The 26,887-nt window shown below is 37.6% G+C and overlaps 11 protein-coding genes across 11 annotated transcripts; 4 read left to right on the top strand and 7 right to left on the bottom strand.

The window, feature by feature from the left end:
* Positions 1 to 4,383: 4,383 nt before the first annotated feature.
* Positions 4,384 to 5,193, bottom strand: EAF01_007713 (uncharacterized protein; the record flags this gene model as incomplete). The annotated part of the gene is made up of 1 exon (XM_038915969.1): positions 4,384 to 5,193. One exon carries the CDS (start codon positions 5,191 to 5,193, stop codon positions 4,384 to 4,386), a length of 810 nt encoding a protein of 269 aa, XP_038768440.1.
* A 334-nt stretch (positions 5,194 to 5,527) lies between these two features.
* EAF01_007712 (uncharacterized protein) lies at positions 5,528 to 7,942 on the top strand. The gene is made up of 3 exons (XM_038915968.1): positions 5,528 to 5,662; positions 5,718 to 6,559; positions 6,752 to 7,942. Exons 1-3 carry the CDS (start codon positions 5,566 to 5,568, stop codon positions 7,649 to 7,651), a joined length of 1,839 nt encoding a protein of 612 aa, XP_038768439.1. The 5' UTR covers positions 5,528 to 5,565; the 3' UTR covers positions 7,652 to 7,942.
* A 152-nt stretch (positions 7,943 to 8,094) lies between these two features.
* EAF01_007711 (uncharacterized protein) lies at positions 8,095 to 8,400 on the bottom strand (the record flags this gene model as incomplete). The annotated part of the gene is made up of 1 exon (XM_038915967.1): positions 8,095 to 8,400. One exon carries the CDS (start codon positions 8,398 to 8,400, stop codon positions 8,095 to 8,097), a length of 306 nt encoding a protein of 101 aa, XP_038768438.1.
* Positions 8,401 to 12,420: 4,020 nt separating this feature from the next.
* EAF01_007710 (uncharacterized protein) lies at positions 12,421 to 14,793 on the top strand (the record flags this gene model as incomplete). Its single annotated transcript, XM_038915966.1, has 5 exons — positions 12,421 to 12,531; positions 12,591 to 13,103; positions 13,164 to 13,877; positions 13,933 to 14,517; positions 14,602 to 14,793. The coding sequence occupies 5 exons, from the start codon at positions 12,421 to 12,423 to the stop codon at positions 14,791 to 14,793; spliced, it is 2,115 nt and encodes a 704-aa protein (XP_038768437.1).
* A 773-nt stretch (positions 14,794 to 15,566) lies between these two features.
* On the bottom strand, positions 15,567 to 15,956 carry EAF01_007709 (uncharacterized protein; the record flags this gene model as incomplete). Its single annotated transcript, XM_038915965.1, has 1 exon — positions 15,567 to 15,956. The coding sequence occupies one exon, from the start codon at positions 15,954 to 15,956 to the stop codon at positions 15,567 to 15,569; it is 390 nt and encodes a 129-aa protein (XP_038768436.1).
* Positions 15,957 to 16,097: 141 nt separating this feature from the next.
* On the bottom strand, positions 16,098 to 16,391 carry EAF01_007708 (uncharacterized protein; the record flags this gene model as incomplete). The annotated part of the gene is made up of 1 exon (XM_038915964.1): positions 16,098 to 16,391. The coding sequence occupies one exon, from the start codon at positions 16,389 to 16,391 to the stop codon at positions 16,098 to 16,100; it is 294 nt and encodes a 97-aa protein (XP_038768435.1).
* Positions 16,392 to 16,757: 366 nt separating this feature from the next.
* On the bottom strand, positions 16,758 to 17,246 carry EAF01_007707 (uncharacterized protein; the record flags this gene model as incomplete). The annotated part of the gene is made up of 1 exon (XM_038915963.1): positions 16,758 to 17,246. One exon carries the CDS (start codon positions 17,244 to 17,246, stop codon positions 16,758 to 16,760), a length of 489 nt encoding a protein of 162 aa, XP_038768434.1.
* Positions 17,247 to 18,933: 1,687 nt separating this feature from the next.
* On the top strand, positions 18,934 to 20,055 carry EAF01_007706 (uncharacterized protein; the record flags this gene model as incomplete). The annotated part of the gene is made up of 1 exon (XM_038915962.1): positions 18,934 to 20,055. The coding sequence occupies one exon, from the start codon at positions 18,934 to 18,936 to the stop codon at positions 20,053 to 20,055; it is 1,122 nt and encodes a 373-aa protein (XP_038768433.1).
* Positions 20,056 to 20,400: 345 nt separating this feature from the next.
* On the bottom strand, positions 20,401 to 22,980 carry EAF01_007705 (uncharacterized protein; the record flags this gene model as incomplete). Its single annotated transcript, XM_038915961.1, has 9 exons — positions 20,401 to 20,975; positions 21,032 to 21,198; positions 21,273 to 21,505; positions 21,554 to 21,565; positions 21,639 to 21,866; positions 21,920 to 22,086; positions 22,161 to 22,434; positions 22,503 to 22,536; positions 22,736 to 22,980. 9 exons carry the CDS (start codon positions 22,978 to 22,980, stop codon positions 20,401 to 20,403), a joined length of 1,935 nt encoding a protein of 644 aa, XP_038768432.1.
* A 922-nt stretch (positions 22,981 to 23,902) lies between these two features.
* Positions 23,903 to 25,089, top strand: EAF01_007704 (uncharacterized protein; the record flags this gene model as incomplete). Its single annotated transcript, XM_038915960.1, has 4 exons — positions 23,903 to 24,168; positions 24,276 to 24,330; positions 24,394 to 24,476; positions 24,564 to 25,089. The coding sequence occupies 4 exons, from the start codon at positions 23,903 to 23,905 to the stop codon at positions 24,646 to 24,648; spliced, it is 489 nt and encodes a 162-aa protein (XP_038768431.1). The 3' UTR covers positions 24,649 to 25,089.
* Positions 25,090 to 25,369: 280 nt separating this feature from the next.
* Positions 25,370 to 26,603, bottom strand: EAF01_007703 (uncharacterized protein; the record flags this gene model as incomplete). Its single annotated transcript, XM_038915959.1, has 2 exons — positions 25,370 to 26,475; positions 26,534 to 26,603. The coding sequence occupies 2 exons, from the start codon at positions 26,601 to 26,603 to the stop codon at positions 25,370 to 25,372; spliced, it is 1,176 nt and encodes a 391-aa protein (XP_038768430.1).
* Positions 26,604 to 26,887: the final 284 nt, after the last annotated feature.

Below are 26,887 nucleotides of genomic sequence, written 5' to 3'. Positions count from 1 at the left end.
TAAAGAATCATAAAGATCATTATAAGGATTTATAATCTCATTGTTTAATAAATTAATAATATAAAAAGCTTTGAGACAAAATACCATTATTACTTTTACAATCAAAGTCGAATTACTTAATATAAAACATATATCAGAAGAGATATTAGCTATATTTTGATTCCTTAAAGAGATCAATCTTATAATTAAACAATTAATTATGATCTTCTATAACAATTAATAAACGATTAAATTAATAATAAATAAGAATAAAAGAATTATTACTAAGTTGAAACATATTAATATATAAAATATATGATTACAATAGGAATATTCAAAAGACAATTTCCATCTTATATATTTGTTTACAATAAAAATAATAGTAGACAAATTAACTAATAACTTATCATATCAAAAGTTTAATCATTTTATATTCCTACTAAACCTATAAGATATAAACTTTAGAATTAATAAGATCAAACAATATATTTTCCTTCAAAAATATACTTCTTTATAATAAATTCGATCTCAAGTTATATTAATTCAAGTTTCTATTTCTTTTTAATAAGCTTGTTATCAAAATCAACTACATCTTTTTTATTAATAGTATTATATTAATTATTAAGATTATTATTATTATTTATATCAAATTCAATCCTTTTCTTTTTACCCTTTGAATTATCACGAGCAAATTGAGATCTAGTCTTAAAGATTATTATATAAATCTTTATATCAATCTTTATACATTTGATTATAGAAGATTGAGTTATAAAAGAAGATCTCTATTTTTTAATCAGAGAAAAAGGTAATGATTTTTTTAATAAAAAGAAGTAAATAAATAATCATAATGATTAAATAAAAGGAGGAGATATAATTTATATTAGTAATAAAAACGAATCGAGATTAATAAACTCATTATTCTTTTTAATTATCATTAACATAATCATTATTATAATATAAGCCGACTTCTAGTTCGAAATAGTCTTCTAAAAGATATATTAATAGATTATAATAAAATAAAAGTTTAATATATACCTACTTAAAAAGTATTATAAATTCAAAATCGAAAAGCTTTATTAATCAAACTCCCAAAAATCTTAAAAAAATTAGAAGAGGTATATAAGTATATATAATATACTTCTAATATTTAAAAGAAGATATATTTCTCTATTTAAAACATTTACTATATTTCTTATAACAATTAAAAAGAAAAGAACAAATATATTCTATATAAGGAATATTATTTTATATATCCTTATTCCTCAAATTATACTTAGAATCCTTTCTTTTATTTTTTTAATAAACTTTATAAATAGATAATCATTTTTTATTCAATATAAAAGTAGGATTAAGATTATTAAAAAAAGAAGAAAACTTCGAAAAGAAGGTATTAATGCTATTTAGAAAAAGATTAAAAAGATAATCATTTTTTTCATTATTTATAAAAGGATTATTATAATTCGTTTAAGTAATTATTATACAATCTTTCTTTATACCAATTTGATAAGCTCAAATACTTTCAACTTTCTTCAAAAAGCTATTATCTCAATCTTACTAATATATACTAAAGAATGATCTAACCTATGTAATATATTTATCGAAATAAAACAATCAAACTTCAGCTAAAGGTAATAATTTATTATAAAAATATTAAACATTTAATTCATTAGATTTGATATTACTCTTAATAATATATATAAAGAACAGTTGATATAATAATTAAAAATATCAATAAATTTAAGAAATTCTTTAATAAAAAAGATATAATAAAAAAATATATTAAAAATATCAAATATAAATCTTAAAAAAAAGGATTATCCTTTTCTTATATCTATATCAATCAAATTCTATTCAAATCCATTACTACTACAAAGCATTATATATATACGAATCTATCGAATCAATTAATCCAAACATTTAATCAAGTTATGAATACTACAATATATATAATCCTACAAGCAAAAACCTAAAGATTAATACTCATTTCACAACTACCTACAATCCAACAACAACTTTCTTTTTCTTTTTCTTGAACAATTATACATATTTATATACCTCACACTCTTTCATTTAATAAATAAGTTTATTCAACAAATAAAAATTACAATAACTATTCGAGTAAAATACTTACCAACACTTATATTACTTATTATCTAAAAAAATTTCCTTTATTTGCTATATAAATCCTTTAATATAATCATCAAAGTATTAAGCAATTTAAAAAGTATATTACAAAATTTATTATATAATATAACCCTTTAGAATTAATCCTAATACTCCTTCAAATTACTTAATCATTTATATACCCTATATATCTAATTAAACGACTCTATCACCTAATCAAAATATATAAAACAAATATAATCCTTATAATCATACCTCAAATCAATCTAATTTATAATCATTCTATATACCTATCTCCAGATCAGAATGATTATTAGATCTGTCTATTACCTCCATGATATATATTTATATTTATTATTATATTCAAATCATTTAATTTAATTATTTAATATTAACTGTTTTAGTAATTTAAAATATTTATATAATAATCAAATTAATAAGTTTATCAAGGTATATATCAATTATATTTCAAAGATTAAATTCTTTATAGCTTTTAAAATTATATATAAAGAATCAATTATCTTTCAGAATATAAAATCAGAATTCCGAGGAATAGATTTAATACTATTTGATTTTAAAGCTATATTCTCGAAATTAGATATTTGAATTCGTATATTTACTCCTCCCTTTTTCAATCTAAATCAATAAATCTCTCAAATTTTTATAACTTAATTAAAGCTCTTTCTCAATTAATATTAATTAAATCTCGAATAACTTATTATCAATCAAGCTCCCTTACATTTATATTCGAAATTATACTAATTCTAACTAAGAATATAAAGAGATTAGTTTATAAAAACATACTTTTGAATACAAAGATTTATATACTTCAAAAAACAAATAAGATATTAAATAAATATCGACATATAAAGAAAACTTAATTATATTAAGGAGGAGTATTTACTAAACAAAAAGCTTTTGATATATTATCTTAATAAAAAGTTAATATTTAGATTCAACATAATAAGCATTAAAAAAGGGGGAATTCTAATAAAAAAGTATTTTTTAGTAAATGTTGTAGTAAATATAGAAAGACAGGAAATAATACAAGAACTTGTCAAAATAATATAATAAACCCTAGATTATTAGATTCTTTATAGTTTTAATTAATTGATTTGATTATTATTAAATAATATAGTTTTGAAAGTGTAAATTGAGGTGAAAATGACCCATTCATTAATATGACCCGCTCACTGATAAACCATGTTAGTAGTAAAGGCAAATGATTTATTTCGATTTAAAGATAAAAAGAAAATATGATTTATAAGCCTCGTATATCAAGATATAAGGTTTTAAATAAGCCTCGTAACACCCTCCTATATGTACATAAAAACCTAATCTTGAACATACTTTATTTCAATTCCTTATTAGGTTTAAGTTCAATTAGTGTGTCGCCATTTCAATCGCTCCTAAAGGGATAAGACAACGAATAATCAATCAGAGCGAAAGAAGTATTTGTCTTTCGAATCCAGAACGGAAATATCGGCTATATAAGAGTTGAGGCCCTGACTTATCGCACACCACCCTTTTTCGTAACAAAATCCCCGCAAAAATACTATTTTCTTATATAAATTAATTATTTTCATAATTCTTTAACTATTTGAAGAATTGATTTGAAAATTGTATATATAAGAAATAACTATATAAAGAATATTCAATTGAAATAATTCCTTGAAATTATAAAAATTAATAAAGTTATAGTTTTTTAAAATTGAAATTTTTCAAAATTTATAGCATATAATACTTTTCCTATATAAAAAAACTACTTTTTTCAAGTTTTTCAATACTTTCAACTTTAAGAACCTATAATTTTATCAAAAAAATAACTAAAAATATTTCATTTGTTTTTTTGAATCATTTTAATAATTCTCAATCTTATATATTATTTTTATAAACTTAATTCATAAATTAATTGAATTAATATATAGTTTAAAAGTTGAAGAAATGAGGGTTTTTGGTGTGTTTTTACTTAATGTGCGATAAGCCGGGGCCTAAACTCTTACATACATCATCAACACACAACGTCGGATTGCAGTGGTGGAAAAAGCATGTTTCATCAAAGCGCGGGCAGATTCACGGGAGCAACCCTAAAGCCGTAGACAATCTGCGTTTAGTTAGCCTACGCACTTTTGACATTTCTAGTGGCTTTTTGAACGAATGATATTTGATTCTACAAACATTATCTTGTGCTAGCATAACGCTCTCCCATACCAATCCACTCGAATATCAATATACTATCGTAGTATTTCTATCGTCTGCCGTCACAACCGAGGACTCCATTCAAACCAGGGAAGGCTTCTTCTTGATCCCCAATGCAGCAGCATGATCTTTTTTCTTTTTCACAACTCGTTTGAAGCTCGGAGGTGGCATTGCTAATGCCTCCTCTTTGGTAATCTTTGGTGCTGGTCCTGCACCGACATCATCAGCATCATCTTCTATAATCTCTTCCATGGCCTCCTGTCTCCTCATAAACGCCCTTCGAGCCGCTTCTTCGTCTTCTCTTTCCTGTCTTTCTCGTTCCGAATCAACATTTTCTCGTGTTACAGTGACTTCAGCTCCATCCTTTCCGACCCGTTCATTCCTTGCGTTTCTTGTGCGAATTTCATCCAATGCATCGGCGACAGCCATTTCCGTTTTTGCTTCTGCGGTTTTGTCCTCTAATTCTTGCATGGCATCTCGCTCTTGTTCTTCTCTTTCCAAACGATCGAGTCTCTCCTCATCACTTTCTTGAAGACCCCCTCCATTAGCACGCCATGGTTCGGTATTTCTTTTGGCGCCACGCTCACACTGATAATCCATGTTTTTAGGATCCGTCTTGAAGGTAATTTCGCCAGAACATCTCGTACATTTGATGTAAAACCTATAAATTGAGATAGCCAGGTATTTCTCCTCCGTAGTTTCTTTGCGCGCGTTGAACTTGCGCCCTTTGTAGATATATTCTCCACAAGCCGTACATTTCATGGGGAATGGTGCCATCAAGCGGACTGTCTGTACTTTTGGGCCTACTTGTTTGGGAGCGCGCGACTTAACAATCTTCGAAGGATCGAAATCAGGTGGGTAGTACTTGGTGAGAACTTTTCGCTCGGACATCTTGAATTAAGCTGCCGTAAATAATCTGATCGTTATCGTAGTAGATTTTTAGGTGTCCAAAGGGGATGAAAGTAATTTCGATTCTGATTTGGCGATGCAGTGATGGATTATAGGTGAGAAACAAGACAAGGCGACGAAGTTCTGGATCAAATTGATAGCCCAGTCTGCGGTAGAATGTGTTATGTAAGCCTTTATCGCCTAGCCTCGTGAAAATCATTGACAAAGATCTCAGCCTCGCGTCACCCCACGCGACTGCCTCGCTATGAAAACAAACATTAAACCTAATTTAGTACCCCTTCGTAATTGATATATCCTTTGAAATTGATCATAGTAATCGAAACTTGATTGTATGGATACAATTTACGATAAGATATGGAGAAATTCTTGAGAGATTGGCGGCAGGATGCTATGAACAAGCACCAATACGACTCGGCAATATTCATTGGAGATAAATTGCTAGCTATAACAAGTACTACCTCTTCCATACTCCTCTTGACTACTTTCTGGATCTAACCATTTTATAGAAAGTGATAAAGATGCTTTCTGGCTTGCACAAGTGCACTTCTCTACGGGAAACTATACAAGAGCTCAGAGTTTCCTAACCAAACAAGACTTGATAGCTCGAAATCCATCCTGTCGGTACCTTGCAGGCCATTGTCTGATAAAACAATCGAGATTCGAGGAGGCTTTGAGTATACTCGGCGAGAAGAACCCTACACACTTGATATCAACGGCCGGTCACAACAGGAAAAAATTACAACATACAAGAGGTCATGCCCGAAATGGATCAACGACACAGAGCAGTCGGCATAGACACGATGAGATAGCAAAAGATGAAGCGGCAAATGTCAAGTTCGAAGCTGCAATGTGCTTTCTACGAGGACTTTGCTATGCTAAACAAAATGCTTTCGATAGAGCGAAGGAATGTTACAAAGATGCTGTTCGAATAGATGTACAATGCTTCGAAGCATTCGAGCAGCTTATGAAGAACTGTCTGATGTCACCAGAGGAGGAATGGCAATTTCTAGAATCCCTGGATTTCGATACTATATCCGTTACGGACGATACTTCATCTTCACAAGAAGCTGCCGAATTTACAAAAATGCTTTATACTACTCGACTTTCGAAATACAAGAATCCTGCGGCTTTTACAACAGCGACAGAAACACTCTCAACACATTACAATCTTGCTACAAATCCCGATCTTTTATTGTCTAAAGCGGATCTGTTCTTTACACAATGCAGGTTTAAGGATGCTTTAGCCATCACAAATTCTATTCTCGAAGAGGACAAATACAATTTTAGTATATACCCCTTACATTTAGCATGTCTGTACGAATTACAACTGAAGAATGCTTTGTTCCTAGTAAGTGACATGGTCTTCTTTCTTTCCTAGCACACTTGCATTTATCGACTTCTTTTTCATGCCTCGCATTGATGAATCCTTGGTTCAGGAATATGGCGCATCTTTTTCGGGTGGACATAGCACGGCTCAATTTTCAGAGAAGTTCGAAGGAAAAGCTATGACACGCCATAAATGCTGACATTATATTGACAGGTATCACACGATCTAGCGGATAATCATCCAGAAGAGCCCTGTACATGGCTTGCCGTGGGAATCTATTATTTGGCCATAAACAAAGTCGCTGAAGCTCGACGTTATTTCAGTAAAGCCAGTATGATGGATCCTCATTTTGGACCTGCTTGGATTGGATTCGCCCATACTTTCGCAGCAGAAGGAGAACATGATCAAGCAATCTCAGCATATTCGACAGCAGCAAGACTTTTTATGGGCACTCATTTGCCCCAACTATTTTTAGGCATGCAAAATCACATGCTGAATAACATGACTCTAGCTGATGAGTTTTTGAAAACCGCATACGAACTCTGCAAAACCGATCCATTACTTCTGAACGAGATGGGAGTTGTATTCTATCACCAAGAACGACTCGAAGATGCCGTCTTAATATTAAGGAAAGCTCTCGAAATTGCTGAAGAGATCGACAGTGATCCACAAGCTTGGATATCCACTCGCTCGAATCTGGGTCATGCATATCGACGTCTTCATCAATGGGATGCCGCTTTGGCGGAATTTGATGCCGTACTTCGGCAGGGTGGAAAAGATGCGGCTATTTTTTGTGCAAAGGGTTTGGTATTAATGGAGCAGAGAAAACCTTTTGAAGCCGTTTTGATGTTTCACGAAGCACTTGCTATTTCACCTCAAGATGCTATTGCAACCGAATTGCTTAATAAGGCTTTGGAGGAAACGGCCATTCATGGTATCAATGGGAGTAGGATTTTTGATGATGAGGAAGATGACATTGAGAGGGAGTTATCATTGAGAAAAGATGAGGTTTTAGCAAGTTTAAGACCAAGCAGAATGAAAGGGAAGGGGAAGTCGAGGAGCAAAGTGGTGATAAATGAAGTCAATTCAATGGAGCTTAGTGATGGTGATTAGTATTCTTTCGGTGAATTGGTTAAGGAGCTGGGGTCTCGGAAAGGTGGTAACAAGGAGGGGAGGTCTGAGATGGAAACCTCTCACGTCTTTACAATTGTTGGAGTTTTGTTTCTCTTTTAGGGGCGTATGACTGTGGGACGGAAGGCAATTGTGACAATAGCAGAATAAATGGGTAAAGAGGGGGTAAAAATGCATTCTGACTGGCGTATAGCATTTGAAACTTGATCACCTGTTCGCTAATAAGGGATGGTTGTTGGTCAATTTAGATATACATTTACATGGGGTATTAGTCAATTAAATGGTTATAGTATTATACACCAACCTATAGATAATAAGGAGCGAGAGATATCCAATTAATTTTCCGCCAAACTTCTAAACCGTGCCATACAGCCTGAAGTCCGAATCATCAATCATAAATTCGTACTCTCAGGCCTCTCATTCCTTTAATCTTCATCCCATTTTCCCCCCTTGACTCCATACCTCCAACCTAAATACCCCAGAGCCCCCATTGCGCTCCCTGCACTGATACTCCCAACTCTCACCCTCCAATCCACCAAAGAACCAGACTTGAACTTCCAAAGAGCACCAACTATCATACCGCCATACATCCAATCATCAGATTCCATCTGTCCTTTGCTTTCTAGAAGACGCCAGCTGCGATCCTGATATTCAATATCTGTACGCCCGTACATACGGGCAATGGTTGCGATGGTAAGGAGGGAAGTGACGCCGAGAGTGTTAGTGCCCATAGAGCGGAGATTGAGAAGTTGGGAGGGAAAGGATGAAGATTGGGCGCGGAAGTAGGGAGGCGGGCAAGGGGAGTTTGCGGTAGATGAGAGTGCTGGCGGAGATGAAGGGGGTGAGGAAAGCGGCGGTGGGGGGACCGCGAGTGAGGATGTGGGTCCAGAGGATAGGTCCGGCGTAGGGTTGGTCTTCGGTATAGGGGGGGTGGGGCCAGTAGCGGGATATTTTGAGAGGGGTGGGAGGGGTGGATTGATGGATTGATGGATTGATGGATTGGCGGGAGAGATGTTGGATGGTGTGTAGGGACCCTGAAGTTTAGGGTGGGAAATTAGAGTTTGATCAGGTTGTATTGTAAGATTATTTATATTCATCGATTTATGGGGCGGACTTCAATGACCCTTGTAGTCTTACTTTGTCGGATAATGGGATTCCACAAAACGATAGTTATGGAAAACGGAAATTAGGAGGAAGGGTATTGTCCGGCATAGAGTTTTTTGATGCCGATGCTATGCTATTCCTGTTGATATTCGAAGTCGTGAATGGAGATTTGGGAGTGGAAGGAACGCCGATCGGAGATGGTAGATGCGATGAGCTTTTTTCCTTTAATACTATATATACAATATTCACAATATTCACTATCTGAGTATCACTCCTGTTGAATAATGAGGGGTAGGTACCTAGGTAGCCTGATATCAGCCACGTTATCTCGGTGGTGTGACTTTGTCTTTGTTGTCTTTCGAATCTTCGCTTCACGATAATCTTATAACGTAGTTTATCAGCATATGGCCCATATCAGCATATGACTCATTTTCATCTCAATTTACACCTTTCTTTTTCAACATATATTTTATTAACAATCCATTATAAATTCGAATAATTAAAAAGTCTATATACTCCTTGTTATCGAAGCTATTCAGAAAAACAAAAAATAAAGTATTCGAAAAATTACTAATATATATAATATCCTATATACAACATTACAATATAAAATTAACAATTTTACCCCTTATACAAAATATCAATATAAATCTTATAATCTTTTAGAATTAAAAGAGGATATTATTATTGAATATATATTCAATATAGATTTAAAAGGTTTTTTATTTAAACTTAGAAATATAAAAAATATAATAAATTATATTCTCGAATTAAATGTTACAACGGATTAGTAACAGGCTGTAGAATCACTGACTTATAGGCTATAATGGTATTATAGGCCTCAGTGATTCAGCTGCAGTATACCGGGGGACACTAGGCACTCAAGGAAAGCCTCAGGCATGTATATAGTATTAGTTATAGAATACACTGAATCATAGGACATGGTTCCTAGGACAGTAGGGTCCTAAGAAGAATAAGCAATACAGGACACAGTAAGCAAGAGAGGTCTTGCTAGGATTAGTAAGCTCCCAAGGGATTAGCCCTAGGACAGGAAATAAGACAGGACGACAAGACTCACGGGACTAGTATCACGTGATGGACCATCCCATCAGTCCCACCGATTATTATCAATGGGATCAGTGGGATCCCACTACGCCCACTACTCTCAGTGAGTGGGATCGATGGGATCGCAGAGTGCAAAGGTCTATATAAGGGAAAGGGTTTCCTTACATGTAGAGCTTCGTGCTCAAGAACAATCATTAGTTTCATTACTATAGTTACGAGAATTGCAACCAGTTACAACCTTATTGAATTCCTACTTGAAGTCTAGTCTAAACCACCTCGAGAGATCTCTAGACACTTCCACGTGACCCTAGAGGCAGCTCCCGTAACATTAAAAGGTATAAAGAATGTTAGAAAGCTTTAAGCATATTAATTTGTAAAATATTGAATCAAATTAAAGATATATTTTAATTATATTTAGAATTTTCAAAGAATTTTTTATAAAAATCCTAAATTTATTAAAGAATGGTTTTGATTAATTACAAATATATAAACGAAATACAATATTTTGAATAGAGATTTCTATAATTTTAATAAAATAGACTTTATAATAGGGGTTATATATATAATAATAATTATTATTAATATTAAGAAATATAGTAGAAGTAAATCAGTACAACTAAACAATTGAGAATGAACTATAATAATAATATATAGAAATAAAAGGAATGAAATTATCCCTTTATTTCTAATAGTTTAAAAACAAATTCATCTTTTTAATTAATACACCAAAACAAATTTTCTTATAGAATAAACTATTAAATCTATATCTAATAAATGGATAAATAATGAAACAGATTTAAAATAATTGAAACATTTTAATAAATATATTAAGAATTGAAAAAAGAATAAATATCGAATATTAATACTAAATAAATATAAAAGTTATAAATCAATAGTTTTTCAAGTATACTATAAAGAAAATAATATTATATATTTATATTTACTATTATATTTAAGTTATTTAATTTAATTACTTAATATTAATTGTTTTAGTAATCTAAAACATTTATATGGTGATCAAATTGATAGATTTATTAAGATATATATTAATTATATTTTGAAGGTTGAATTCTTTATAGCTTTTGAAATTGTATACAAAAAATTAATTATCTTTTAGAATATAAAATTAGGATTTTAAGGAATAAATTTAATACTATTTAATTCTAAAGTTATATTTTCGAAATTAAATATTCGAATTTGTATGTTTATCTTCCCCTTTTTCGATTTAAATTAATAGATTTCTTAAATCTCTTATAACCCAATTGAAGCTCTTTTTCAATCAATATTAATTAAATCTCAAATAACTTGTTATTAATCAAGCTTCCTTATATTTATATTCGAAATTATATTAACTCTAATTAAGGATATAAAAAGATTAATTTATAAAAATACACTTTTAAATATAAAGAATTATACACTTTGAGTAATAAATAAAGTATTAAATAAATATTAATATATAAAAAAAACCTAATTATATTAAGGAGAAGTATTTATTAAATAAAAAGCTTTTAATATATTATCTCAATAAAAGATTGATATTTAGATTTAATGTAATGAGTATTAAAAAAAGGAGAATTCTAATAGGAAAGTATTTTCTAATTGATATTATAGTAAATATGGAAAAACAGGATATAATATAAAAATCTATCAAAATAATGTAATAGATTCTAAATTATTAAATTCTTAATAGTTTCAATTAATTAATTCAATTGTTATTAAATAATATGAGTTTGAAAGTGTAAATTGAGGTGAAAGTGGGCTATATGTTGATATGGGCTATATGCTGATAAACTATGTTATTGCAATTTCTGTGTACATATGTTAGCGGCATTAAAAGGAACATCTTGATCGTTATAATACAGTGGATTCGCTTAAATGGTACTTCGTATCTTACTCCAGCCTTATAAAATGAAGTCATCTCCTATTCTTTGTCTTTGGGTTAGGAGATTCAATAAGTAGTAGGTATTAGTTTGATGGGGCGGCGTTTGCTAGTGCAAATCGAATGTTTACTGCTCTGAGAGCCAAACGGTAATACGAAAGCGAAATACTTTGTGAGCATATTGTCGGGTCTAGGAAATTCGTTGTATGTAAGTAAAGGTAAGGTAGAGGGAGGTAGAGTCAAGATGACAAAAAGAGATAGGTGGGGCTTCGAGAATGTCTCTCCGACCATCCAGCCATCCCTCAACCTTGGAATGTAGGAGTCAATCAGCCGCCTAAGACCTCGAAACAACATTGCTCGTTCCAATCCACCGCGTCCATCTTTCTTGTACATTGAGTACCGGTATGTCGAGAAGAATATGGTATGCTAAAATCAGAATTATTTAGTATCATTCGTGTGGCGGATCTTCAATATGAACAAGCGGATTGATACCGTGGTATATCAACCTTGTCCGCACATCCCGCCATCGGTCACAATCTGGGAAAGATCTTCTCCATACAGCTACTTCCGTAGTTCCGCGGTTATCAGTAGCTAGACAGCAAGCCTAGCTTTCGATGACCTCCTCCTCATCATATCAACTTACTTCGACATCCAATTTTCCATTTCATTGTCTCGTCAAAGTTTCAAGAGATTATATACAGACATGAGTTCCATGAGTCTACCCAGAAAGCTCTGGGAGCATCCCAATCCCAAAAGCACAGCTATGTATAAACTGATGCAGGAAATCAATCAAAAACACAATCTTCAGATCGATGTAATTTGAGCTACCGGTACCTTTTCTCCTGTCTTTGATATACTAATTGACTACTTCAGAACTTCTGGGATCTCTGGCAATATTCCACCACTCACCGAGCTCAATTCTGGGATCAGTGTTTCCAATACCTCAACCTAATCTATAGCGGCTCATACACAACCGTCGTTGATGAGAATGCACCTATAGGTTCCATACCGCGTTGGTTCTCGGGTGTATATATGAATTTTGCTGAAAATATCTTGTATTCGCGAGTACCCGGTCATGCATCATCCCATGGAGGTACGATTGGGAAAGAAGAAGATAAGATTGCTTTGACTGAGGTTCGAGAAGGAGGAACAGAAATACGTGATATTAGTTGGGGGGAGTTGAGAAAAGGAGTAGCGGAATTAGCTAGTGCTATGAAAGACCATGGTGTTGGGATGGGTGATAGAGTGGTGGTTGTGGCTAGTAATTCTTTTGATACTTTGAAGGTGTGCCTGGCTGTAGCATCGCTTGGAGGTTTGTTTAGTAGTAGTTCGACGGATATGGGTGTTCAAGGTGTTTTGCAACGGGCTTTGCAGGTTGAACCAAAGGTATGTCTAGCATTTCCAGATGAAGTAGTGATGTGTGAAGAAGTAACTTACATATAATAGTATATTTTTATGGATGATTGGGCCGTCTACAATGGCAAGACTGTTGATCTTCGCGAAAAGATGTTGGCGATTGTGCATGGGATGAAAAATGTTAAAGAATTCAAAGGAATGGTTTCCATGCCTAGATTTCAAACGCCCTCAGATATCACCGACTTCCCTCGTACCCAGAGTCTATCCACTTACCTCTCAAAACCTACATCTCGAACTATTACTTTCGCCAAAACAGCTTTCCACGATCCTTTCTTCATTGCATATTCATCTGGTACCACTGGAACACCAAAATGTATCGTCCATTCCATTGGTGGCGCAATCCTCAGCGCAGCTAAAGAAGGAACTTTCCATCTAGAAACCGATCCCCAGTCTACTGTCCTTCAATACACCACAACCGGATGGATAATGTATTTCATGTCCATCTCCAATCTACTCAACGGATGTCGCGTAGTTCTCTATGATGGAAGTCCCTTTCAACCCGATCTCACTACCTTTGTAAAACTTCTCGGCAATTTAAAAGTCACGCACTTCGGGACATCCCCAAAGTGGATGGCCGAAATGCAGAAAAATAAGATTGCACCAAGAGATGTGACAGATCTTTCGAGTTTGCAGTCGGTGACGAGCACGGGTATGGTATTGTCGGATCAGCTTTTTGAATGGTTTTATGATATAGGATTTTCAAAAAGAGTGCATTTGGCTAATATTTCCGGAGGAACGGATATTGTAGGTTGTCTCATATTCTAGGTATGTTGACAACAAGTGTGCTGATGATTCGAAGGCAGGATCTTTTGGTCAAGGGAATCCCCTGACTCCAGTTTACATTGGAGGTACTCAAGGTCCTAGCTTAGGCACACCTATCGCGGTTTACGATGCTCTCGTCGAAAGCGGACAAGGTGTTTCAGTTGAGCACGGCACGCCTGGTGAATTAGTAGCTCCCCATGCTTTCCCTAATATCCCCGTCTTCTTCTTTCGCGACCACAACGGTTCTTTGTACCATTCCTCTTACTTTTCGAAATATACTCATGTCTGGACGCATGGTGATTTTGTATCCATTCACCCCGTAACTCATAACTTACATTTCCTCTGTCGAGCAGATGGCGTTTTAAATCCGAGTGGTGTTCGTTTTGGCAGCGCGGAGATATATAGTATTATTGAGAAATATTTTGGGGCGGAAGTCCAAGAGAGTTTGTGCGTGGGGCAGAAAAGAGAAGGGGATGAAGATGAGAGGGTAATGTTATTTTTAGTAATGAGAGAGGGTAAGAAATTTAGCGAAAGGTTGAGAGAAAAGGTGAAAGAGGTAATTGGAAGGGAATTAAGTAAAAGACATGTTCCGAAATGGATCTTCGAAGCCCCGGATATTCCTGTGAGTTCATCTTTTCAACTCTGAAGGAATCTCTTACTCTATAGATCTCGCGCATTGAAACTAATCTTCTGCAAACCTATCTAGACAACAGTAAATCTGAAGAAAGTCGAACTTCCAGTGAAGCAAATCGTATCGGGGAAGATTATCAAACCGAGTGGTACGTTGCTGAATCCGGAGAGTTTGAAATTCTTCTATCGGTTTGCGAAGGTGGAAGAGCTTGCTAGTGGAGACGGAGAAGGGGATGAGGGGGCGGGCAAGAGAGAGAGTAAACTATAGAGAGATAGATTGGGAAATAGAAAGAATGAGGAAGGGAAACTTGGGTATAGACTGGGTGGTTAAGTAGTTTAGGTATATTTGGTCTTGTCTTTGAGCATTAATCTATAAAAAAAAATACCGTGCGAATAGGAGTTTCAAAAGAGAAGAGCAATGTCTCTTTTGATTGGAGACAAGTAGAAGAATGAAAGTAGATGGAATGACGTTGCTATTTGAGGTAGGAAGTATCATTTTAGTATACTTCGAACTCTCTAATAGAACTGAATCATAGCATTCAAGACCCGCCAGACGTTTCGTCTATTTATACTTTTTCTTTCCGTTTGGAAGAGGAAGAAAAATGGCTGCACCTGCACGCACACACTGAAGCCTCAAAATCACACACCTTGAACACACCTACTTCCAACCCTATTACACTATTTGAATAGCCAAACGATTCAAGGGAACAAACAGGCTTCCTATACTAACTATGGCATTCAGTACCGGCAAAATTAAAATCCAATCAAACTACCACCCCAACTCATTCGTCTCGTCCCGATTATCCTAACTCCGCTACTGCGCAGAAAATGAAACTCAATAATATCAAACGAGCCCCAGAACCATCATCAAACCAAGTGGTCACAATATTCTAAGCGTAGTATCCACAACAATAGTCAACTCATCCTCCAAGTCTTGTGGTTGAGAAGCTGGAATCTCATGTTGCTGAGCCGCCTTCAGCCAGTTTCTTTCACTTCCACTCAAACTCTCAATATCATTACCTCTCTTCGTTGAATTGCTCATCACGTCTTCGAAAAAAGTATGGTCGAGTTCTCTTTCTGTGTTTTGTTGGATAGTTTTTGGTTGCTCTGTTTCATGTATACACATGAAGTCTCGATATTATTATCTCTTCCTGTTGTGCTACTTGTAAGATCATCGAAAAAAGTATGATCGACTTCTTTTTCCATATTTTGCTGAAGCGTTTTCTGTTGCCCTGTTTCATTCACATACGAATCCTCGATGTCTCCATCTTCCTTTGCTGAACCACTCATTAGTTCATCGAAAAAGGAATCGTCGAGCCCCCCTTCCACATCTAGTAACGAAATACCCATATCACTAGTACAGAACGTTGGGACGACCTCAGGGGAAGAAGTCGATTGGACTGGAGATTGTTCGAGTTGGCTATCTATCATGGCTTCATGATCCTCAAGATTTGAGCCAGTGTGTTTGTGTATATTTTCGCCGGTATGTTAGTTTGAGAAGACAAACAATTCCTCCTCCAAGATTGCAGTAGGTTCCCAGGAATCTAACCAATTTTCAATGATCTGGATACTCTAGCCGTCCGTCAACCCTCGAAAATACTCAGTGTCACGGACAAATTGAATATGGTGAAGATGAGCGTCTTTGATGGCCTCGATAATATTCTTTGGGTTAATCTTGGGATCTCTGAACCACATTTTTCCAGAGACGCATTCCTCCAATGTTTGGGCACTTGTCGTTTCGACTTCTCTTTCTACCAATGGTTGTGGAACATTTTCCAACGAAGATCTCAATTTCTCTGCAAGCTCAAGTCGCTGTGCCGCAATCTTCATGAGCATCTTGTTCAAATCATCCATGTGCCGACTCATCTCGTCTTTATTAGCATTCTCCTTCTACGTCCCCTTCTTTCTATGTGTTTCCAATACCTCTTCGAATATGACTACCATTTTCATGATTCGCGTCTTCAAGTCAAAGTTCTCCTCATAGACTGCTTCCAATTTCTTTTGGAGTTCATGTTTGATTTTCGTATATTGCGCATTTAAAACAGAAATCTCCTTATTAGCTGTTTTCAATTTCTTCATGAATCCATCTTCCATTCTCATATATTTCGTATCTAAGGCGAAAACTTGAGTAGTATATTGCTCATCGAAGACCTTCTTGGCCGCCACGAGGCCCGGGGTCAGCAATTTCTCATACAGTACCTCCGGCCATTTACTTTGAGGATTGCCAAGTTTCTAAAGTGTTTTTTTTTGCATAACCTCGGATAATCCCAATTCTGATATGGCCATTGCGGATGAACTGATGTCATTGAAAACCCATTCAAGAACGAATATTCCTTCTCTAGGCTCGGACCCAGGCTCTTTTGGAAGATCTTGTTCTTCTGCTTCTGTTTGGATTTCATTCCCTTGATCTTCACTTGAACAAGACCCTTGATTGCTATCTGAGGTTGCGATCATCTTCTTATCCCCCCTGGGCACATGGCCAGCTAGTGAAGTTGCCCTTTTAGAAAGAAATAGGCCCTTAATCATTCCGAGTATTTTGAAATCACCGTCGTGTATCTCAGATCCTATCTTCTCCTGAGACAGCTCTAAGTCTGTCGACGCGTGCCGGAGCTTCCCATTTCCGTTGATTTCATCAAATAGCTCCGAATATACCACTCCTGTGTGGACTGCCCGGCCGAATTTCAGCAAGTCTGAATTGTGCCAGCATCTCAAGTTGATCATAGCCGCATCTTCTGAGGGTAAAAATTCTTTCAATTCTGAGCTGGTAGGACTACCATCAAAATACAATCCAATGCCATGTAGCTTTTAAAAATCTCATTGTGTGTCTATTTATCGAAAGAGGATTTTGAAAACTTGTAGTCGAGGAGTCAGTACTTGCTCTGGCTAACAAACTTTCATTCCAACATTCCGTGGATCACACTGAGCCAACGATATTAATGGCCGCTTACCCAAAGCTCTCTCTATGGTTATACTTAGTGGATATACCAAAACAAAATAAAGCGCCATCTGTTACAAAATAGAGTATGATTCTTTTCAGATTGGGGCAAGCAGGTACCTATCCTACTTAAAGTGTATAACAACCGATCGCGCATACGACTGCTATCAAATACAGGGCCGTGGAACCCACAACCGTTTTTGTAATCTTGGTATTGAAGAGTATTAAGACACACCACTATCACAAGCGGCCTTACTTCCTATCCAGAAGGTTTTATCAACGTCAACACCCAGTGCAGTCTTTGTATTGCGTGCAGTGACCATCTACTCAGGGATGGTAATGGTGATGTAAATGATGTTTAATTGACTGGAATCCAGATCTATTCTCCCTTTAAGATCTGTTTTTGGATGCCAGGGCAGAAAACAGCCGCTTATTGGAAGTTCCCACAAGAAACCTCTCATTTCACCGCCATTATAAATATAGAACTTGCTGTTGGCTTTCACCAAGAGCGTACTCCTTCAGTCTATGCAGGAACAATAAATAGAAGGCTGTGATTAACACGTACTTTTTAAAGAATGTAATTGCTCATAGACCTCGATTGCCAATCTTTCAGCTTGGAGACTTTCCATATTATCCGCTGACTGCACGTTTGTATGTGGGTGGGACATCGTGATCGCATTGAATAATGACGAGAGTTGAGATGACTCTTGCTCTTCGAATACGGGTGACACTTTCAATCCACAGTCTCGAGATATACCGAGGATGGAGTTGTGGGTCACTGCATTTAATGCTGCTTCCCGTAAAACCCTTGGCATGACACCTGAAAGGTTATATCAAATTTTCTTTTTCGACTCTACGTACGAGTTTTGAAAGCACGTCGTAAGCGCCAATGCGATTTGAGAAAGTAGAGAAAGACATTTGATTTGTTACCAAAGATGTTCAACAAACGATGCCCCAATCCATTGAATCAACTTCACAGGCAACTCCAGCAGGCATCTGCGGCAGAAGACTGCGTCTCCCATACCGACAGTAAAGCAAAAATTCTGTCTTTCAGAGCAGGTAGACGATATGAAATTGCTGTGGCTACCCGAACGAATTGGAACGATTCCGTGAGAATTCTAAGAAATTGCAGCAGAATTATAATCGTATTGATTTGAGGAGAACTCGGCAATTATAAGATGAACTTCACTGGATAGCAACGGCAACTGCATCAAGTATTTTGTGTTTATGCCATATATGCATCAAGTGAAGACACAAGCAACAACAGAAGTGGTTTTCGTCCAGTAAGAAATATCACGTGAAAGACTAGTAAGGTCAAGGATAAACGCGGGGGATTCGCCAAGGGCTGACAGTTCGGGGTTCGGTAGAAATCACACCGGATTTCAAGAGTAGATATATCATGAGTGGAAGGAGTAAGAATTGTCAAGTTCAGAGAATTCAAATCCCATTACTTCTAATACAATCGAGACGAAAATGCCGCAAAAAGTGTTCAATGTTGCCTCGAACGATGTTCGAAAGGCCATCGACTCCTTGATTTTTCAAATGGTTCATATCAAGGATGAATCTGGAAAATTTCTATTGAAATTGGAAGATGGCAGAGTCATCGATACCAAAGGGTGGCAAGGATGGGAGTGGACTCATGGTGTTGGACTTTATGGTCTTTGGAAAGATCATTGTCTCACCGGTTCTCAAGACTCCCTGGAGATTATCGAAAAGTGGTTTCAAAATCGCTTCGATGAAGGGGGAACTACCAAGAATATCAACACAGTGGCCGCGATGTTGACGCTAGCATACGTGTATGAAGAGAAAAAGGTCAATAAGTTCTTGCCATGGTTGGAGAACTGGGCAGAATGGGCAATGTATGAGCTTCCACGAACAAAATATGGTGGAATGTCACACATGACATACAACTCGACCAACGCTCAAGAATTGTGGGACGATACGCTTATGATGACGGTTCTTCCATTGGCGAAGATTGGGAAAGTCTTAGATCGACCTCATTATGTCGAAGAAGCGAAAAGGCAATTTCTCCTCCATATCAAATATCTTTTCGACACCAAGACTGGATTATTCTTTCATGGATGGACTTTTGCAGATGGAGGACATAATTTTGCAAAGGCGTTGTGGGCGAGAGGTAACTCTTGGTTAACAATTGTCATTCCAGAGATGTTGGAATTGCTCGATTTGCCAACCAACGATTCATTCCGTATTCATCTTATCGACACTCTGGAAGCGCAGTGTCACGCATTGGTTCAATATCAAGAAGATGATGGTTTGTGGCGTACACTTCTGGACCAATCTGCAGATTCAGGATCCTATGTTGAAAGTTCTGCTACAGCCGGATTTGCATATGGTATTTTGAAAGCATTAAGAATGCGTTATATAGAAGGAGAGGAATATCAGAATTGTGCGATTAAAGCCATAAAAGCTGTGTTGGGAAAGGTTAATGATCAAGGAGAATTACTTGATGTCAGTTTCGGGACAGCAATGGGCCATACCTTACAGCACTACATTGATATTGATAGGACAAGTATGCCATATGGTCAGGCCATGGCAATAATGGCATTGGGAGAATTTTCAAGGGTTTTTATCTGATCTCCATAATCTCATCTCATTTTCAGGAATTGGATAGGAATTCTGGTAGACATTTAGGAAATCATGGAGGGAATGGAGATGTGATCCGTGTCACCCTCTAGATATAGATTAGCATGTAACGACTCATCTCAGAGTAACAACCAGACACAGAAGAGTTATGAATGAAAAATATAACGAATAAAAGAGTTTCAAGAACTGAAATCAATTGCAATTAAATACACTAACAAAGTTCTGCATACAAATTGAACACCCAGTTTAATTCCTCAACACCCCTACTTTCCAAAATCACCATACAAACTCCAAGTTAATAAAATTACCCACCCATCTAACTCTTCCCCAAACCCCCTAAAATCTCTCCCTCCTCTTCCTCCTCCCTCTCTCCGAGTTCTCCCTGGACAACCTCGCCATCTCCTCAGCCGCCTTCTCATCATCCACCTTCCTTCTCCTCGCCTCATACCACCGCATCCACACCTCAAAAGTACTCCCCCACAACTCCATACACCCCTCCCTCATGAATTTCAACCACTGCAACTTTTCTCCTATCACTTGATATCTCTCTTCCCACTTCCTCTCCATCCACTCATCACTACACACTAGCACCTGCGTCATGCACAAAAAGCGACAATAAAACGACATCGGCGACGAACCCAAATTTTCCTGCATCCTGTTTCCTGCCAAAGTACGGCATCTACTCAAATTAGGTTCCAACGCTGCAGTGTAGAGAAGATACACGAAATCCAGTTCTGCAAGTTCTCCTGCAAAGAAATTCTCGGGCCATTTTTTCAATTCCTCGATTCCCTCGGCCTTATATTCATGTCCAATTGTCCAAGTAGGTAATGGGGGGAATAATTCCAAGCGTACATCTTCGAGCTGGGCAAGGAGCTGAACGAGTTGTTCAAGAGTTGCGATTACAATCTCATCTTTATTTGGTTTTTGTCAACTTCGGTAATTAAATCATTGAGCAATCTACGAGTACCGACATTCCAACGGAAAAGCGTGGCGCGACGATCTCGAAATTTTTCATGTCTGAACGCTTCCGAGGCCTCTAGGAGATGGAAAGTTTCTTTGTGGGCTAATACTGCTTGCTCGAGCTTTGGGATAAGTAGTAACGCTACTTTATCACCTTGTCCTGCATCAGCAGCACTGCATCAGCAGCAATTGATGGTTTTTGCAGCTCAATGCAAACTTCACGTATTAGGGAGAGCTTGGCTCCTTACTCCTGAGTGAAGTCGTAGAATTTTTCTTCTTTTGATGCGCTTGCCATTATATCGTCTAAAACTTTGGAAGCTGTCTTTCTTGAAGGTGAAAATTGTTTTGAGTTGTACAGCTCTACCGATTCGGCTAACTCTTTAATCCTAGCTTGTTGTTTCCCTTCGTGAAACGAGAATCTAGCTGTTTTCATCAACGCCAATTGGGGAGCATTGAATTCATCGTAGTCCGTCCAATCAGCCTTGTATAGCGATCCTCACCCATGTCTTATTGACCGAGCATGAATTACTGAGAAGCCGTACTTCAAGTTTTGGAAGTCAGTAAAGACTTGAATCTATTTGGTGGTAAGAGTAGAGGTGGGTAGTAGAACTTACCCGCCGAATAACAGTATCCCAAAAGCTCAGCTTTCTCATATCCTCGAAAGTTTGAATCGGGATAAAGTAAGTATATAGCACATCATTATATTCCGCAACCAAATCCAAAACCATTGTTTCCGGAGTTCGTATGTGCATATGAAACCAACAGGGATAACTGGAAGCCATCCAATATGCGAGCAGAGCTGCAGGTGCCTTGAAGACTGGTTCGATGATACCACCAAAAACCTGATGCTGGTTAGCCAAGTATTGCAATATTTATCCACATTGGTATCAATTACACTGTTTTCCATTTCAAACCCCAATTCACACTGAGGTGAATTCTCGAAATATGGTTCGTATCCATAGCGAAGCTTGACTTCAGGATCGTCAAAAAAGTTAAAACCAATTGCATGCGTTAATTCATGAATCATAGTAATTGCTAAGTAATATTGGGCACCTGCTTTCTCTGCAGAGGTCAAGCGTTCCTCAAGAGTAAATCACAGATCTTGATGTCCAAAAATATCCAAACGACTGGTCTACCTTCACTATTCTCTCCGAGGTGAGTAACACCAAGACAATTGGTTTTTATAGGAGCGTCATCCCATGGCATACGGTAACCCGCGGCAAACCCCCGTATTAGTCTTTCCTGTAACGATTTCAAATATGCAGTAAAAGCCTTCTCGCATTCTTCAGAACCATTTGCAGTCCTAGCTTGTTGATCTCTGCGCCAGAATGTATAAAGACCGTCCGGAAGCGGAATGGTTGATCTCCCTCGACTCACCGGTTTTCGAGGCCCTAAGAGCAATGCATCTAACTAAGAAATAAGCCAATCAATTCTCTTCACAAGATCTACCTGACCAGGTCGTGGGAGAGGGGATATACAAATGGTAAAGTATGCATTTCAGAAAGAAATGCACTTGCTAATGTTAGAACTGGCTTCATTTCCTTCAATATATAAGGGTTATCCATGATTTAATGGCCACCTTCCATCACTTCGGGTGTTTGTAGAGGCCAATCCCCTTGTCTCTGCCCAAGTTTCTCCCAGTGTTTTGTGATAATATAGGATGAATTGGAATTGATCCAAGATCTGCTTCTTCCAGAACTCTACCACTGACTATATCAAAGTCGACAAGCTCCCGTATCGTGAAACCGCGGAGTTTCGCTTTTTGGAACTCCTCGATGCGTTTTCCTTTACGATCTCTTTGAAATTGCCACTAGGGTGAAGGTAGCCTGTGGGAGACCACCCGCTAGCTGCAGAAGCATAACCATGTGGAGGAACATAAACTCGCTTCTCTCCATATTTGGTCCGACTAACATTGAAAATTGAGTTTGTCGCTTGTCCAAATTTTATTGTTGGCATTGTCGGCAAATTTGAGAATGTTGAAGTTATTATGAGGAGTCAAAACTTCTTGTGAATTGATAATTTTGCTTCCTGGATGTACATTATGAAAATTCTTTGTTGAATGTTTTGAAAAGCTAACACAACAACAAAGAGAAGCAATTCACGATAAAGATGTCCTTTGAAGGACTGGCCGTGAAGGAGGGCGGACAGTCCCAGGCCAATGATACGAGAGTGAGAACCTTTTCTTTCAAGTATGGAAAGAAACGGAGGACTTTGAGGTAGCTTCACTTCACTGGAAGTATAGTGTATTCAAATAAGATCGAGTCATTCACACTCCTCTGGTAGCCAGTCTTTTACGATAGCAATAGCATGAAACTTCATTACTTGATCTCTGCATAGGCAAGATGTTTTTCTCAAAGAACTTGGTCTGAGATACACGAGAGATTTCAAATATGAACAGAACAGCATCTTGCGATAAATTTCGAAAAGCCGACTAGATATTGATGATTGCTTCTGGGTCTGGATATAAAATCTTGGTGCTAGGATTTGGCATGCTGGAAGGCACTGCTGGCTCTTAACAATGTCACAATGTTGAGAGCGTTTGAGGATCATAACAAACGATGGGACAAATAGGACCGATAGGACATTATACTGAAGTGAGTGATAAGAGAAGTGCAATCTTGGTGGTTCTTTTGAAGATCATTAACATGAATGTGTGTTTATGATATGATGAGACATGGCGAGAAAATGTCAAGGTAAGATTGACCTGCAGATGGAGGGAAGCTTGGACCATCAAAATGAATGACAGGGATCTCACTAGTGCACGTGACATGGAAAAGCTCAAGAAACTCCAGAATTATTTAATGGCTGGGATATCCTCGGAGAAACTCTATTTAGGAACAACAATAATCCGAACTCCCCCCATCCATACTGCAACAAGATGGGTTCCAAGCCTACTAAAGAGAGCAGTCAGCCTTCAACCCCACCACCTGCTCATCCTCCATTCAAATTGATTATTACACCCCCTCCAATTGAAAAATCACCACGACGATCTTCCGCATTCTCCTTGAGCTCTTTTGAACTATTTAAAGAACAAAAGTTTCTCAGACACGGATTAGGTCTCGAAAGATTTAATCAACCTTACAACACCCGGTTCCCATTATTCAACATTGGAAACTATTCCTACGAAGAAGATCCTCCTCAGAAGTAATCACCCTTTACCACCGCAACAATGCTTATCAAGTACGTATTATCATATCTATCTCACATTCTCCTCTCGATATTTGTGAAGCTTCCATACTGATAATTCGCAGAGTCCGAACTCTCACTGGCAAGGAAATCGAACTCGATGTCGAAGCTGACAACAAGGTACGTTTGTCGCAACAACTCCCTATCCATTCTTTACAACCTCAACTAACATTCCCATCACAGATCGAGAGAGTTAAGGAAAAGGTCGAGGAGAAAGAAGGCATTCCACCCGTTCAACAGCGTTTAATTTATGGCGGCAAGCAAATGTACGTTCAGTGCCATTTTACCCTACCTCTCCCCTCCCATTCCCTCCATTCCCTCCACCCCCAACGCCCCAACTAACATCTTCCCAGGGCCGACGACAAGCTAGTAAAAGACTACGAGCTCGAACCCGGAGCGACCCTACATTTAGTTCTCGCACTCCGTGGCGGCAATTAATACCCCTATCGTCTTTTTCCTCTCGACTTTCGACCGTGTTGCTGCCTACCGAAATACCCCGAACCTCCTTCTTCACGACTTTTACGCATTCGAGCAAGTTTTCATTGGTTACGTCTCTTTTTTTCCCCTTTTCACGATACGATACGATACGATACGATACAATACAATGCGATGCGATGCGATGCGATACGATGAGTTGACATTGACGGGCAGATGATTGGGCATTTCATTGATGGATGACGCGAAAATTCCGAGTATTATACATTGGGCGATTTTCTGCGTGCGTGCATGAATTCGATCTTGGCCGTCTGATATGGGACTAGATTTTCAATAGACCGCGCATATCTCTATAATAAACTCTTCATAAAACGCAATTTGGGGGTTGATCGAAACACGTTCATTCATGTGACAATACTCATTTGTGACAAAAAGGGTTATGCATAGATAATTATCATTTACAAGGCTGATCATATATGCTGGTCAACGTAACAGCCACAGACTCCACTCAACGTCAACAAGCCAATAATCCAGTCCCCAAAATCCCATTATTCCAGGAGCCCTTCTAATGTGTAGCAAAATATATCGTTACCAATGTCCCATGAAGAAATTTGGCCCCCCAAAACGCCTCGCTGACAAAAAGAATACCCCAGTTCTAAAGTTCCACTTCCCAATCCAGGACCCGATAAATGAGATGGTAAAATATACAAAAAATGCTGGCTGACTATCTTCTAGGTTTCTTGGGTCCACGATTGAAGATATCGACAGAAGCCGGTCGTCTACGAGCGGGCATCATAGCTCCGGGTGCTGCTGGTCGAGATGACGCTGCGGGTGGTCTTGCTGTTGCCTTGTTTGGTGGGGAAGAGGAACGAAGGCGAGTTGATGGTGCAACTGGTTTCACGATCTTGCGAGATGGCGGTGGCCGAGTCGACGTTTTGTGGGCTGGTTCTGTCTCTTCATCTTCATCAAAAAGGTTGTCTACATCATCCGCATCATCTCCGAACATATCGTCATCTAGCATGGTCGGGGTTCCGGCCGAAGTTCCACTCATAGGCTCCTTCGAAGATCTGGAAACTGGCTTTCTACCACTCATTGCGTCGCGTAATCTCCTTTCACGATCCTCAAGGGAAGGTCCACCAGATGATGAATCAAGAGAACGGGGGCTTCTGGCACCCGATGGCCTGTGTCTTGTCAAAATCTTTAATGCAGGTTGGTTGGCAATTTTGTATTCTTGAGACATTCCAACGGGGGCCCGTTGTACTTGTCCGTGGCTTAATCCACTGGTTAAGGTGTTGAGTTTGCTCCTTTGACTCATTTCCTTAGCTTCCCGACGAGCTTTCGTAAGTACGCTTGCACCATCCGTCATTTTTGTCCTACTGCCTCCGCCCCAGGTTAAAGAACTGGGTCCAGCATTCTGAAGCGCCCTTCCCTTTGTCAAAGGAACACCTCCATTATGTGCGCGCATTCCATAATCCCTTGGAATTTTCGGTAAACGTTTGAGATCAACAAATCTGCTAACATGATCTTGTTTGTGTTGCTTCAATGCATTCATTGAATTCATCAGAATGGCTTGAGCGCTAGCAACTTCCTCATCATGCTCGGTTTTGTATTTTTTGTATACTTGAGCCCACTTGGTTGGATCTCTTGGCACATAGTTCTTTGTTTGCCATTTAGGAATATCTCGAACGATAAATGCTTTCCAGAGCTCCGCAGTTTCACCCTTTATATGTGGAGATCTTTGCTCGATTATGTGAAGTTGTTCGGGGTTGGTGATGGTCTTGAGGATAGGGTAGGCTACTTGGTATGATGTGATTCCAATATCATACAAGTCTTAAAAGATGTTAGCGATGAACCATGAAATCATAATAAAGTAATATACAAAGCCTACCTTTGATATTTCTCAAACAGGTTGCTTTACAAAGACTGTACAAGGACTTGACACCGGTACGTTCTTCCATAATTTCGTTTCGTGTCAAAGGTAGGGATGTATGATATTTTCAAGGAGTACTCAAGGATCTCAAGATGTACCTAGTGTTGGAGAGGCTGGCCGTTCGAGAGGTTGACAGATTAAGCGTTTGGTGATATAAAGGAGGATTTCCTTTGATTAATTTGAGATTTTCGTATGGCAGAAATATAGAGATAAATTCGTGAAGTTAGGTTTCTTTCCTGAAAGTAAAATGAATTAGAATTGTTGTAGAAATTTGAAAATTGGTGAATAGTATGCTTCGTCAAGAACAAAGAA

The sequence above is a fragment of the Botrytis porri genome (assembly GCF_014898465.1).
Source record: "Botrytis porri strain MUCL 3234 chromosome Unknown BPOR_010, whole genome shotgun sequence".
In the NCBI taxonomy this organism is placed as follows: Eukaryota; Fungi; Ascomycota; class Leotiomycetes; order Helotiales; family Sclerotiniaceae; genus Botrytis; species Botrytis porri.
Note: the sequence above shows the minus strand (reverse complement) of the source record. Positions and strands in the feature narration are given on the sequence as shown.